The sequence below is a fragment of the Zingiber officinale genome, chromosome 8B, assembly GCF_018446385.1.
Source record: "Zingiber officinale cultivar Zhangliang chromosome 8B, Zo_v1.1, whole genome shotgun sequence".
Lineage (NCBI taxonomy): Eukaryota > Viridiplantae > Streptophyta > Magnoliopsida > Zingiberales > Zingiberaceae > Zingiber > Zingiber officinale.
Genome location: NC_056001.1, coordinates 78,228,826 through 78,244,913, shown reverse-complemented (window position 1 = coordinate 78,244,913; position 16,088 = coordinate 78,228,826). Strand labels below are relative to the sequence as shown.

General features: G+C 38.6%; 1 protein-coding gene across 3 annotated transcripts in view; it reads right to left on the bottom strand.

Annotated features, from left to right (window-relative positions):
- Positions 1-1,093: 1,093 nt before the first annotated feature.
- The window catches only part of LOC122015265, a 76,474-nt gene continuing 61,479 nt past the window's right edge, over positions 1,094-16,088 (bottom strand). For 2 of the 3 annotated variants that reach the window (XM_042572061.1, XM_042572062.1), the window contains exons 15-21: positions 15,270-15,389; positions 14,976-15,194; positions 3,622-3,795; positions 2,754-3,435; positions 2,463-2,656; positions 2,172-2,301; positions 1,094-1,463 (exon numbers count right to left, since the gene is read on the bottom strand). In XM_042572061.1, the coding sequence (XP_042427995.1) occupies positions 1,312-1,463; positions 2,172-2,301; positions 2,463-2,656; positions 2,754-3,435; positions 3,622-3,795; positions 14,976-15,194; positions 15,270-15,389 (1,671 nt within the window). In that variant the 3' untranslated portion in view covers positions 1,094-1,311. The remainder of the gene's footprint in view (positions 1,464-2,171; positions 2,302-2,462; positions 2,657-2,753; positions 3,436-3,621; positions 3,796-14,975; positions 15,195-15,269; positions 15,390-16,088) is intronic. The other variant, XM_042572063.1, reaches the window with a different exon arrangement.

The following is a 16,088-nucleotide window of genomic DNA, read 5'->3' as shown; positions in this document are numbered from 1 at the left end:
TCCCAATTGTGATTTTGCAAGATAGATTCTATCTCAGATGCAATTGTCTCTTTCCAGTGAGGTCCATTAGACAAGCTTACTACTTCTGAGTAACTTCAGGGCTCACTTTCCAACATAAAAGTGATAAAATCCGATCCGTAGAATTTTTCTACCCAAGCTCTTACTCTGTCTAAGTTCAACCTCAACTGGTTCATCATCATCTTCTTCGCCTTGTGTTTCATATGCCCGTTTTGAGGAGCTAACATCCTCTCGAGTCTTATACCGAAACACATGCTCGAAGAACGAGACATTCCTCGATTTAATTATCGAATTCTTATATATCTCCGGTATGTGTGACTCATACACACAAAATCGATACGCACTGCTATTATGTGCATATCCAATAAATATGCAATCAACAATTTTTAATCCGATCTTAATCCTTTTTAGATCAAACACCAAACCTTTGACAAGACACCCCCACATTCGTAAATATTTGTAAGACGATTGTCTTTCATTCCACGACTCATAAAAACACTTATCTTACACAAATAACAAAAAGATTTGCGTGACAAAATATTAATTGTTCCACTTGAGCAAATTTTGTCCCGACCAATCCAACATTCAACACATGCAGATCACACTCACACACGAGTCAACTTAGTTTAATACAATCCGATCCCTAAATTTACACCCTTACGCACCCAAGCGTGAAAGAAAATCTCTCCCCATGCATTTGTTTACATTATCAAAGCAGATGAATCAATATAAACCAACCAATATACCAAGAAACTTTCAATGTGGGACTAAAATCTCATTCACAATAAAATCTCATTCACTCATTCAACACAGGTGTCCGTCCCACCGTGGACATACACGATGGACACCCAGCAAATCATCTGCATATACAAAATTTACTCACGGAGGCACATTAATGAAAGCAAAAAAATCCTAAGGCTTTTTTATCATACATGATGACATACATGAACTATGTTTTGCATAATGACATTATCTGCAAATTGCATCACTTTTCCTCAAAAGCTAACTTGCAGGATGAAACAAGGGAAACAAAACTGATGCAATAAAGAGAATAAATGACAAATGTAGTCTTAACTGACAAAAAAGACTTTCGTTTCAGATCTAATCTAACATACAACAAAATATGCCAAAATGCATAAATAAAAGAAAACAAATACAACCAACAGCGCTTAATATATAGACATTACAACAGACTGACAAATGAGTAGAAACCCAAAAGACAATCCAAAGAATATCTATGAAGAGACAGCATGATTTTTACAATGTCAACGTGTCCAAATGTGCTCGATCATCTCAATGTACTTGAAGAGAAGTGCATTCAGGAAATAAATTCATGATCTGCTGGACAAGGTTGGGTGATACTGCTTGCGATTTCAATAGAACTTGATGATGTCTCCTTAAGAGCAAAAGAATCTCTTCACGTAGATCAATTTTCTCAAGGAAACCTGCAACCACAAAGCATAAAGAAAAACTAACAATGCACTGACAACTAGCAGGAAAAATAAAAACCAGACAATATGCATGAGTCAACAAAGCACTGTAGTTATCACGTAGATAGTTGATGTATTGGTATTGGTATTGGTATGCTTAGTACAATAGGCATCAATAAGGACCAAAAACCCAGTATTAGCAAAAACAAGAACCAATGACGGATTACTTTCACTCAGTTCAAATGCTGACTGTTTGTAATTTTTCTCAAACTGTGTCCCCATTCATGTAGTATGTAGCCAAAAGTGAGAAAGTTCAACGGGTGGAATTTATTAACAATGTACTTCAACAAGAATAGCTGGTGACTTCAGGCGACAGTTCAATAACTGTGAGGACATAAAATAAGACTAAGTTTATACTAACAAGAAGTAAAAAATTCAACGATAAAACAAAATATTCATCAAAGTGGATTAAGTTGCACTTATGGTTCGATTTTAAGGGTTTAAATAGCTGAGGCCATAAAGTACTTTTTGTATCAAGCACATGTATGTCAGTTCTTCAGACACCAAGCATATTGTTTTGCTTCAAAAAAATTTCAACAAACATAGCAAGTTAATGTTGGAGCCAACACAAAGGATAGTTGAGCAGAAAAACTAAAGATGTGATTTTCATACCTGTCCAAAATATACCATTTACCTAAGAAAATAATTCTGTGCAAAGCTTACCCAGTTCAAGATCTTGAACTCCATCTTCCATATCTCCTTCAGCCACCTCACTAAGTTCATCAGCTGCTTTTGCATATCTCTCCAGAAACTCTTCATGAGTCTCTTCTAGATCACCATCATCCTCTGAATCCTGCATAATCAGTCTTTAGCTTTAAATGAATGCTATGGAAGTAGATATATTAACAAGATCTCCTCTCTCCAAGCTACTACTAGAAAAATAGGAAACATATAAAAAAACCATAAACAAAACGTCAAACAAGTAAATAGATGAACAAAGGAACATTCAGTGACCTCATCATAACTGGTCTCTTCTTCAGATTCAACATCTATGTCTTCACTATCACTCTCTTGAGCTTCTGCCTCTTCAACTTCTTTCAGATGTATATATGCCTCCATCAAGGAGGCAAAGCATTCTGGCAAAATGTGATTGTTATGCTCTGATGGGAAAGCTAAAAACTGCACAACTAACTTTCCCAGTGAAATCACTGCATGATATTTGGAAAATTCATTATGTACCACAAATTGAACTACTATCACAATATCAATGAGACGAATAATGTTCAGAAGTATCCAATATCTCACCAGCTAACTTTATCTCAGATACTGATGACAGACCAGATTTAAAAGTGTTAGATGAGATCTGTGCCAATCCATGGGCAAAAATTATAAAATCATTGACTTCATCTTTCTCTAAGACCCGCTCAACAATTTCAGGATATCTAATATAGCATGATGCAATAACCAGAAGCAAGGGCTTCCAAAGGGCAGTGGGCTTGTTCTGCAAATCCTTGTAATGAGAAAATGCTGCCTGTGTGAATGAAGTTGTAATTGACTGCTTGACATCTTCAATTTGAAGTGAGAACTGAGAGGTATTTAGTATTGCATGTACACATGAAGCAGCCCTCCGAGTAGCAGATGGGTATGCCATAAGGCCCTTGGCAATAAAAGAAGAGATGTCCGCAATAATAGAATGCTCCAGACCTGGAGAAAGACGAGATGCTATCCTTCTTGTGAAGAAGTTTGTAGAGTCACATCTATTATGTAGATTGACAATTTTGTGAATGCAGTCAAATACTGCAATGTCCTCTGTTTCTTCCCAAGCATGCCAATCTGCTATTAGCTCAGCCCAGACAGCTAACAACTCGGGAACTTTCAATTCTTCAATTTCATTCTCGTTAATAGCAGAATTCAAGATCAATCCTAGCAACGTCGAGATGTCATCCAAGCAGGAAGGAGGAAGTGATGTACTTTCTTCTGTTGTTACCTAAACATAAAAGGAAATAAATACAGTAGCTGATAAACTTTCCCAATGTTAAAAAAGACTCAGCTGTCAGTCATGACAATTCATGATAAATTGAAAAATAAAAAAATAAATAATAATACAGAACATTTTTTTTTATCAAAAGTCCTCTCTAATACTTTTCAGAGTCCAAGAGGCAAGTGAACTAACATTTGACTCCATAGGCATTTGCCAAGCCTGTTGCAACAAACTCGAAAATGACTTTGCAATTGAAGCCTGGTCTGACTGCCATTCTGCATCATTGTGCTCTGGATCTTGATCGACCAACAAAGCCTCCCAGCTTTTTATTATGGCAGATAATGCAGCAAAACCCCTCTCAACTACCTTAAGCCAAAAAATAGAATATTACTTCTTTTTCTAAAATAATGAATAAATAAATAATGCAACAAATTAAGTTACTTTTCAAGTTATAAAACTACTAATTGAAAGATACAGATAAACCAAAAATTTGTTAAAGAAACAGATGCATATATTAGGTAACTGGCTGTCCAAATCAACAAGGACACATCATCTTGTAAAGGAAAGTAAATCATTGCACATACAGATTTTTTTCTCATTACTCACAACATGCATCAAATTGCAGATTAGGCACCTACTCATTCACAAAATTCTAGGTTATAAATATGATGGTATCAGTTGGAATTCCTTAGTTCCAAACCAAAGATATCTATCAGACATGCAAATAAAAGAGAATCAGTCCAATAAATTGAAACATTGGCTGTCAAAAATGAGTTCTCTTTTATTTTACACTAGTTTTATAGTATATAGGATCTTATATCATAAATATAGAGCCATGATTATAGGAAAAATAAAAAGGAAAGTACCAGAATAAAAATAACAAATCAGAAAGTTGACTGAATCATATCCTATCAAATTCCATTGGATATGGATTATGTTATGGTTGAATTTGTAGAATTGAGCAAGGGTCGAATCCCGGCAAAGACCAAGAAATTACCCTCCCATGTGATGGCTAGCTTCGGTTTCCTGATTTACTCCCTTCCAGTGGTATGGGGCAGACGTGGGAGGGCCACTAGGATGACAGATTCCCTTTTGCAAAATGTTATGGTCAAATTTGTAATAAATATGATGTGTTCCACTAGATGAGCCAAGAATTGACCTTGCTCAAGCCAAGGGCAAAGAGAATACAATCATAGTTGGTTGAGCCTAAATCAAGGTAGTATAGACTCAACTAAAGGTCACGGATGCGACTGTACCAAGTTTATTTGGTAGGCAATGTGGTGGTGCTAACATCAACAGTTTCACCTAAGGTGTAGGCACCTGGACTAAGGTGTTGGGGGTGGTTGGTAAGTTTGGCTGAGGTGGATTTTGATCACCAAACGCATTTGGGGGTGCCCCGAGGTAGTTTGGGCCAAACTAAGGTGGGTTAGCTTGATAAGAGTAGGTGAAGCATGATCAAGGAGTGACTTGTAGGGATAAACTACTTTGTCTTTATCTGCCCCTGGAAGCTGTGGCTGCTCCTTGACAGGGAATGTCAAGGCTTAGGAAACCTGAAAAGTCTGCCCCTTGACAAGGACTGTCAAGGCTTAGGAAACCTGAAAAAGCTACCCTCTCTTGTCGCTATAGTGAGTCACTATTATAAAACCATAGGCTTTGGGTAATTGTGCCTCCTATGTTGTGTCACCATGTGCCAGCATCTGGTTGATTATCACTGTGAGTTGTTGTGCACTTCGTGTGCAGCCTTCCCTCTGATCGTATAGGTAGTGGTTCCTAGAGGTTTTATGAGTGGCAAAGAATCATCCTGCAAGGCATGAGTTTACAAGATCAAAGGCCATCACACCACAATAAATGCAAAATCTCCATATGTTTTTACCTCATTATTAGAGGTCACTTTGACTTCCCATCTCATTAAAACTTCAGTGTCCTCTATTTATTATCCTATTCTTCATTCTAGAGTTGCTTTGACAAGAACTTGTCCTTCCTTCTAGATACTTCCACATGGCCAATGGAGGTCAGATAAGAGGTTATCTTCAGTTCTCGTAGGCCAGGAGAGTTCGACCAGGCACTAAACTTATGCAAGAGTCGGAGAGGACCTATAGCGAACCATCAAACATGAGCCATACTAAACTAGCGATCTCCAAAGAGATTATATTCCTACCTCCTTCCATTTTCATGTACCAACTAGGAATGATTAGATTTTTCATCCTCCTAAGGGAGAGATATCCTTTTCTTTGCTGAGTATTTTTGCAAGAGCACTAAATTTATCTTTTTAGTGACAAGATTAATAATTTAATTTGAATTATTTATTTTAAATGAGTTTCCCCTTATATGGTCGTGTTTAGGGACCACAACGGGCTATGTCAAATTATTTCCATGTCAATAGAAGAGATCTGGTTTAAAGAAAGTTTAGCACAGACTCAATTTGGGTAACTTTGAAACCCAGAGTTGAACCAGATTAAGTTTGGATTCAGTTCAATTATGAGACCTAGAGTTTTCTCTATACAATCGAGGGGAAACCTTTTTCCTTATAAAACCCAGTGGTCCCTCCTTTTTTGCATTGGTCCCCTTCCACCTCTCAGTGTTTTCTAGGGACATAGTCAGGATTTTCGATTAGGAGGGGCAATTTTCAAAAATTCATGAAACGAGAAAGGAATAACTTACAACTCTTGGAAGATCATTGCTTTTGAGAAAAATAGAAAAGATAAAATAGAGAGGAAGAAGTAAAAAAATGGAAAACTTTACTTTCTTCGTTAGCAACCTTGACTAGTTTCGGTGAGCTCGGCAACAACACAGAGAGCAAGGTAAGACAAAACATGACTATTTTGCTGTGTCAATAAAATCCTAAATATACGAGAAGAGGAAAAAAGATATGGGGGTTGATGGCTGCTTGATCTTGTTGCTTGAAGAGGTCAGCAACTGGTGTTGCATTTCTTGCTTGTTGGAGAAGAGAAAGGAGAAGAATAAAGCTCTTGTGCTTCATAAGAGGAGAGGAAAAATTATAAGTTTACTAATGTTGGAGAAGAGAAGGAGAAGAAGCAAAGGAGGAAGAAGAGGAAGAAAAAAATAAAAAAGAGGAATGGGTGAAGGGGTGGCATACGTTACGATGGGGATGTAACATGCATAGGGAGAAGAGGGAGAGAAAAAAATGAAAGGTTTCGTCAAAAATATCCTAATTCTTTTTAAATCATTTGAACTCGTTTAAACATTAAAATTGGTTCGATTATAACTCAACTTCAAATTAATTCTGATTTGAACCAACATAATTCGTATCTCCATATCTACCCGTTGGATGTAGTTCAAACTCGATTCAATTTTAATTTAGCTTCCTTATTTTGTGTCCTACGATTTAGCTCATCAGTTTATTATTATATATTTTATTTTTAAAATTCAATACTTAACATTTCAAATTATGATATTTTCTCATAAAAGTGGTACCAATGGATAACTTAGGTCATAAACTTTCCAAATATGTGATCAATTTCAGTTTTCAACAATAAATGGTGATGAATCAACTACTCAAAGTGACGATGAGGACTTTCAAATATATATTATTTTTTAATAAAATGTGAGAGGGCGCAGTCGCACCTCCTCGAGGTGGCTATGCCCCTACTGTTTTCTCCACTTCATCGAGCCAATGCTGCCACTTCCACCCCTCGGGCAATCCCTCTTGATGACTCACCAAAATTCCTGACCTTTCTATGCCATCCCCACACAGCAGGAAGGCTGTTCTTCGAGATTGGCGAGCAAATAGCCAAGCATAGACTGTTTTGTGCATCCCTATGACTGGTGCATTGTTGCGTGTCCTAGCAGAGAAGCAAAAGTGCAGCATCCATTTTGAACAACTGGCAGCCTAAGGCAGCAACCACACAGACTCCTGCACATCCTTGCCAAACCAGACACCAAGGCACATATAAAATTCTGTGCATTTCAACCAAGCAACTGTTTTTTGCTGCTCATGCATGCACTGCAAGTTACTGGCAAGCCACATGTTGCTGCAGTTTTCGGCACTTGAAGTGCCACGAGCAATTTTTCTAGCGTTAAGGCAGCACTCTAACATCTAATGTAGATTTTGTGTTTGTTGAGTTCATGTGTTTGAGTGTAACTAAATCCTTTGTGCTACAATGGAATTCATGGAGTTTTGAAGCCATATCATGCCTTATTACAAGGAAACACAACTGCCCTTTTGAGAAAATTATACTCGAGTCCAATCTCTGTAGGAGTTAGAGTTGTCCCCTTCACCTTGGTGCAATGTTCTAAATATTGGCCTAGGCGGCCGCCTAGGAGTTGCCTAGGTGCTAGGCAACCAACCGCATCGAAAACATACTAGTCGGCTAGCCTAGGCAACCTTGGCGCCTAGGCGGGATTAGGCGACCCTAGCCGCCAACTAATCGGTCGAATCATTTAAGCACCGCGGAAATAGTGTAGGTTTTCATGATTTTTTTTTATTTGAACTTCTAAATTTAAAGCACAATTAAAAAATTTGAAATGTAACCTTTTTTTTTTGTTGGACTTAAGTTTTATAAGCCCTACACTTTAGTCCAACAAGAAAATCTATTTGTTGGCTTGCCCTAGGGTCTAGCATCAAACTTCATCTTCGTCCTACTAAGTTTGTGTCCGATGATTTTGCATCCGAAGAAGAGAATCACAATGATGATATTGAATTTGTGTCCAATGAAAACTAAGTTTTTAAAAATTATGGAGAAGAAGTAGAATAAATTTATGATATTTTATTAGTTGAGTAATTTTGAACTCATTTTAAATTTGATGTTATTGTGTTGAATTATAGAATGTGATTTATTATGTAATTTATATTAATACCGTGGAATTCGCCTAGCGGCACCTAGTCCCCGCCTAGGTGGCCTAGGTGCTAAGCGTTGGTTTGGCGCCCGACTAGCATCTAGCAAATTTTAAAACCTTACTTTTGTGGGAGATTTTTAGCGAGATCCTCAGTTAAATTGCTTAATTGGTGACCAAAATGATTGATTTTTTATTGGTGATCTAGAGTAGGAGTCGTATAGAGTACGAAGCACAAGTTAGTGATCTACACCAAGGGGGATAACACTTTGCTTCCTTCATGAATTTTTGGTGTGAGATAAGAAATAATATGAGAATCTAATGCAACTTACCACAATATAGAGTTTGAATATTCAGTTATTCTTAATAACTTTTTTTATAAGTTATATTAAGAACCAAGTAAAATGTACAATCTAAGAGCTCAAAGATCAAAACACATGCGTTTGGATATTTATAAACATCCTATCAAGATTCTGCACCCCTCCATCAAAATTACAACGGTTTCTAAATTGCCGAGACCATACAAGACAGTCAAAATCCTCTTCACAATACACCCCAAACCTCAAATCTCCCCTTTGAAGACTCACGGCATCCATCTCATAGTGCTCATCTCCTACCAAATACCCAGCCAAGCGCGCACTCTAATCCACAAGGCCCTGTTGCCAAGCAACTGAAGAAGAGATGCTTCTGGGTCTCTTCCTCCCCCTAACATAGGGGGCAAGTCTTGCATGGCATATAAGGAAGTTTATCCTTAGTATGCAAGCAAGCGTTTGTGAGTGAGTAGCCACGATACAAAGCTATGCTTGGGCATAATGTCCAACCTCCAAACCACTATAGTCTAAGCAAACAATTGACCCCTCGACCAAAAGAAGTCATGCATCTGTAGTGCCTCGCCAAGACAAGGCCTGCCAAATACTGAGTAAAGATATCACTTGCTCTGCTATACCTGCACGATTAAGGATAGTATCTCGAATCTACAACAGTCACTTAATAAGCGACGAGTTTAATGCCCATAGATCAGATCAGCTTAGATACATGTGATGAATCCACCGCATTCAATGTATTCTTCTATTGTATGTTCCATAAGGTTCTAGTCAATAGCGTTGAATTCTAGGCATATAAATCTCGCAGTCAATAGCCCCGCTCCTTCAGAAGGCACATAGGAGCTCAGGATATAGGAGGGTGCTTAGACATCTACATAAAAGTTCTACAAATGGAATATATTGTCTATCACGCCTGATGCGGCAATGATGAAGGGTCCCAACCCGTTGTCACGGTGGAGGTCAAAATCAAGGCGGTCAACGCATAAATAATACCGGTCGGGCAAAGTATGCCCCGACCGGGGAGAAGGCTCCGACCCGACGTCATCTTCGACACAAGGAACAATCAAACAACTAACGCTCAAGGGAGACAATGTGCAGAAGCCGAGCAGCTACCCCGCTCGATCAGACAACAGAGGTGCAAAGTTCAACTTTGGCTGAGTGGCTGTTCCGCTCGGCGTGGCAACAGATTTCGACCGAGCGGCTACCCCGCTCGGCTCGACAACGGGCTTCGGCAATAACACAATGGACCTTCGGTCGAACAGACACACGGAGGAACAGCTAGGTTCTGGCCAGCCTGACGAGGCACCAGGTGTCGGCGGCTAGTAGTACACTTCTAATATCCAGTGATATCCTTTTGGGAGTTGGTGTTGCCGACACTAGACATGGGACGCCAGAAGATCGTACGGCGGAAGCTTCCACCGTCATTTCAGAGATATGCTCAGCCCGTTAAGGTACTATGTCAAGGACACTTTAGTGACAAATCTTTTCAGGGAAAGCTTTGAGAAGTGTGCTCGCGCACTACTAGAGCTATATATATAAAGGGGGGTACAAGCATCAGCAAAGGTACGCAATACACGCGATATTCATTGTATGTGCTACAGTTCTTGTTGCTCCACTTTCCATTTCATCGTCGATGACTGACTTGAGCGTCGGAGGGCCAACGCCGAGGACCCCTTCCCTGGCTCGGCACTGACGCTGTGTTGCAAGTCAACACGGAGTCCACAGGAGGTCAACGTGAGCGCCACATCCCCAGCTTTCCGTCTCTTCGACTTTCGGACAGGATCAACACCATTGGAGATTGACAAGATAGACAACCAAAAGTACTCTATACCCTGCAAGACTGTCCAGACTAGCTCTAATTTTCCGACATAAGAGAGCATGTACCTCAACCAAGAAGCCAAGCAATTACTTAGACCTGACCACAGTTCAGAACCAACGGTTCGACGATTTTGAACCGCCAGCTCAACGATTCCTCAAGCGTCGATCCTTAACTTTAATCGTCCAAGACAGTTACAATTCATGGCTCTTGGTTCGGTTCACAATTCACGACAGTTCAAGACGGTTTAAAATTATTATTATTTTAAAAATATATTTAAAAATTGTAAATTTATAAAAAAATCAAGGGTCGTAACCGCGTCAAAAGTCGGAATCTGCCCAGGGTCAGGTCTAGATATATATATGACCTAAGTCATATCTTTTAATTAATTTTATATGTTCAACGATAGCTTTTATTATATATATATAATTTTATTATTAAACTAATTATATTCAAGATAAATTTATTATTGGATATATCATACAAGTCAAAAAAGTTTTTATAAATTCAATATTAAATGAATAAAATAAGACCATTGAGTAATTTAAAAAGTTAAATAAGATTAATAAATTTAATGAGTTAAAGGTAGAATAATCTCACATCAAAGAATTCAAAGTAAATAGGTTGTAAAATTATCTTAATATAAAAATATAATAGTTCCACATAAAAAATTCAAGGCAAAGAGGTTGAAAAATTATCTTTAATAGTAAAGTAGAATAGTTCAACATCAAATAATTTAAAACAAATACATTGAAAAAATAGCTTTAATAAAAAGGTAAAATAGGTTAATTAATATTAAATCAAACCATTAATATAATAAAATATTATAAATATTATTAAATAAAAATTAAAATCTAAATAAAATTGAAATTTAGAAAAAAATAATGAACCATCAGTTTAACGATTAACGGGCCCCGTGAACCATAATCGGCTCAGCCCCAGCTAGGCCGTTACGATTCCAACCCATGTAACCAATGAGTCAATGAATAACCAACCCGTTGACTTGGTTACGGATACAAGACGAGTCCAAACCGAACCCGACCCAAGATCTAATCATTATGTCAATCAAGTAGTCAGTTGTGTGTAATGGCTCTATTATCAAAGGAATGTAGGTATCTTAAGGGGAAAGTACCAATCTGGAAGCCTGATACCTCTAGCAGTCAATCCCTAGTACGGCCATCAACACTAGCCGTGTAGATGTTGGACTTGTGTAGGTAGCCATGTAGATGTTGGACTTGTCTTGCAAAATCCGCAAATCTCCATAGACAATTAGATATATGTGTGATGGTGGATTCATCCCCTCAGGTGAAGATCAAAAGATCGTCAACATATGCTAGATAAGTGACTCCAATCACAACATATATCGAATGAAAGCGGAATCCTATGTATGCATGGTGGCATCTTTGAGCAACGATGCCAAGGATAACTAGTTCAGCTTCTGAACTATAGTTGGTTGAATCCTAGCTACAAGTTGAAGATGCCTCTAAAAATATCATCCAAGGATGCGTGATGTGCGTAAATTATATACACTTTTATGCATGTTTTAACGCACATTCACATACTTTATTTGCGCCTGATTTATGCACTTTAACACCTCTCATCATATTTTCAACATAATTACTCTTTTTTCGGAGATCTGCTCTTTGTGTATTTTCTTGTTGACAGGATGCGCTTTTAGAGCGAAAACAACGCTTGTAGATGAATCAGAAAGCAAACAAAGAAAAAGGGTCCGATCGTGTGGAATCCACACAGCCGTGCCACATGCCAAATGGAGGAGAAGGCTCTGACCGTGTGAACCCACACGACCGTACCACAAATCAGAGAAGAAGCAAGCCTCGGCCATATGGAATCCACACGACCGTGTCAATGAAATAGAGAAGAAGCAGGGTGCAGCCGTGTGGAATTTCCAGAGACGAAGCAGCTTCTGACTGTGTGAATCCACACGGTCGTGCCACCGGACTAGAGCCAAGGCAGCATCCAACCGTGTGGATTCCACACGACCATGGCACGGGTCGTGCCAGGCCTATGCTGAAGTCTATTTAAGGGGAGTTCTTCCCCTTCTCAAGGGAGGGAAGGTTCTCCCCTTTGGGGATCCAACTTGGATGAGATCTAGACTTCTTCAGTACTTTATTAGGCGATCCGAAGCCGAATTCACCGTCTCCATCACTCCGAAAGCTTGGATTGGATCCAAAGACCACTCTTCGTATAGGAAAAGCTTTCTTCCCTTCTCTTCTTGAGTTTTGGTGTTTTTTGGCTTAGATCTTAATGCCTTTGGATTCTTTCCTCCTAATTATGGAGTAGATCTTTTGTTCCAGAATTAAGAGAGTAATTGTGATGTGGATTGATGTAAAACTTGTGGATATGCCAATTCCCTATTTATATGGCATTGCTATGCCTTGTATCTATTTGATCTTATGTGTGTGTAGTGTGTTTGAACTAATTTTCATGTTTGATTGAATGTTTGTGTAGAATTGCTAATCCCGTAAGAGGAATGCTCTAGATCATATGACCGAGAGACCCTAGTGACAAAAGTATCCCGTTTCCAGAAATGAGAAGCAATTCTCCACAAGGAAGTAGAGAATTAGACATAATTGTGTTATTGAGTGTCAGAGTCTTCTTGTGATTTATGATTGAGGGGCCCTAGTGACAGGGATATCTTGTTACTGGACTTCATAGGAATCATTTCCATTTTGTAGCATAGGATATGAATTAAGATAGCATTTCGACTTGACATCCGTGGGGAAGAGTCGGTAATGAATCTAACTTCTTACAAGTGCATAGGAATAGAAGATGAGTGATAGGTGATCCATAATACATTGATTAGCATCACAATGAAACCGAACCCTTAGAACATCTCCTCGAACTAAGTTCCTCTGCACTCTCTCTCTCTCTCTCTCTCTCTCTCTCTCTCTCTCTCTACTTCTCTTACATTTGTGATTGCGATTTTTAATCTTTTAATAGTTTAACTAATTCGTTGTGCTTAGATTCTAGTGCTTGTATTTATTCCTTGTGGGATCGATATTTTTATTACTTGATGACACCCATATACTTGTGGGCACACATCAATGTGTCAGACAGTTTAGTCTCTAGAAGGCCAATGATGCCAATCCCATGCTTCCAAAGTAGGTGTTGCACCCCCTTATATTCCAGCTCACAATCTTCATTTGCATGAAAGGACGGAGTTTGACAATTCCAACTTTTGGTTGTCATGCCCATTGTGGCTCCCTCTATCACTAACGATGAAGCTAAATCTGAGCTAGCGACATCGTGCCAAAGCTTGATGAAGAGGTCTCAGCGGATTTGATTTCGCTCTCTATACAGGTTTGCTCAGCTTTGTAGTGCTCTACTCTGCATGGCATTGCCCTGCATCGCTTCGCTCTGTATTGGATGGCCCTACACTACACTACATCGCCCTGCATCGCTTCACACCGCACTACATTGCCCTACATCGCTCCACTCTGCATTGCAATGCCTTGCACCGCTCTGCTCTACATAGCATTGGCCTGCACCACTCCACTCTGCATTGTATAGACCTACACTACCCTACACCATTTCTCTCTACACTACAGTGACCTGCACCACTCTACTCTGCACAACATTGGCCATAACTCTCCACTTTCCCCTGCATGACCCTACACCACTCTGCTGTCACAGCATTGATCTGCAACTCTCCACTTTGCACTGCATTGCCCTGCGTCGCTTTGCTCTCACAGCATTAGCTTGCACCACTCCGCTTTACACAGCATTAGTCTGCACTGCATGGCCCTGCATTACTCCACTCTACACTGCAATCTATGTTGTTGCTAGGCCAATTGCTTGTCGTTGCTTGCCCTAAATAGGTCCACTCTGCTCCTTGTGTAGCCCCTGCACTGCCCCTTGCATGGCACGGGTCATGCATATCCCGCTCTAAGTCCTTTGATTGCCTGTACACAACTTGCTACTCTGCCTCACCCATTGCTCAACCAAGGCTCCTAAGCTTACTGTTAGGCATACTACTCTGACTGTGTTGTTCCATTCCGCTCCGCTCAGTTATTCTTGTTGAGTTAGCATGTTAGTTATTCTTGTTTGAAGTATAAGTGATTCTTCCTTATGTTTGTGATGCCATGTTAGTCCTTGATGATGCTTGAAATGCCATGACTTTTATCTTGTTCATCACTCATCCATGCTCCCTAATATCCAAAAATAATCAACAAAAGATTTTGAGTCTACCTACCAATATCTTAATCGTCATTATATACTATTTCTAGTTAATATTTATACCAAAAAACATTGATTATTTTCCATTTTTTTATTTTAGGATAAAATTTATTTGGATAATAAGTCCATTTCCTACTATTATTTTGTCACATACTTCATATATTTTGACGGTAAACATAGCACTTGTGACAGTTGTGCTAGTTGAATCAGAGAAAATGATACTATAACAGTTTTATTTAGGCAGTTAAACAGCAGACACTAGCATGGGTTACATAATACTTGTGTAATATACAGAGATACAATAGACTGCAAGAGTAACAAAATCAACCAAATATTATGGAATATGAATAAAGCTATTAAAACAGAGGAATAAACGTGAATATTAACAACCTGAACAATACTTGAAAACATGGTACCTGTGGCCAAGGATCTGGAATTGAAGGAAAGTGTTTAGCAATTGCACCAACAACGCTTGAGAGGAGCATAGGTACCTGATGTGAAATTACACTTAGCCCAGCCTCAACTGCAGAGCCTAGAAGATGAAATAGAAAGGATAATTCATTTTCATCTCCATTAGTGATCCTATTGACCACGACTTGCAGGAAAGACAGCCAGTCAGGTGGTACATATTCATTCTGCAAAATGAAAAGAAAATTTAGTACACATTTTATTCAGTTAGAAGTAGAAAAGATTCAAAAGAACAATCTTACTTCAAGAAGAACTACGATGGCCCTAGCTGCAGAAGCACGAACAGGATAGCAATTGATACAATTTATCTCTGGGAAAGTTAAAGCTTTAATCAACGAATCATAGACATCTGAACTCATAGCCTGCATTAACACACAACTAGTGTTATAACAGTGTACATTCCTCCATGTAAAAAAAGGCTTAATTATTGAAATTACTTTAGAGGATAAAATTGCATTATTCAGAGAAAATGAAAATCAATACAGGCATATTAACAGGGCTATCCTAACATAAAGAAGGGTATAATAGCTAATGGGGAAATGAATCTGTTAGGTCTAACACAAATGTAAACTATCGATTTAGCACTTCCCTTCAAATTGGATCTTATATTAATCAATATCCAACTTGTTACCAAAACATAGAAAGTATTGGATAATATAGTAATCAATATCCAACTTATTATCCAAAAATAGAAAGAAACCTCTAAAGAGAAAATAAAAAAACACTCAACAAAGATGTCACATTGACACAGCAATTGAGAAACGTTGATGGTTAAACACTCTCAAATAAAGTCGGTGATCATCTTCATAAAAGAGACCTTATGTAATAATCCATTCAATAAGAGAACTAGAACATTTAATATCAGACAAAACCACAAGCCCAAAATGTTCAAGTTAAAATTGATGTCGGATAGGATAGCGATTATCCTGTAGGCTAATGAGAAGGGGGTTAAAGGAGAAGGCAAAAAAAGATAACTGTTGTCCTCCAAATTTTTCCAAAAAACAAAGAAACTTTATTTAGTATTCGAGGATGATCCCTCGTACAACTAAACGTATGTTTAT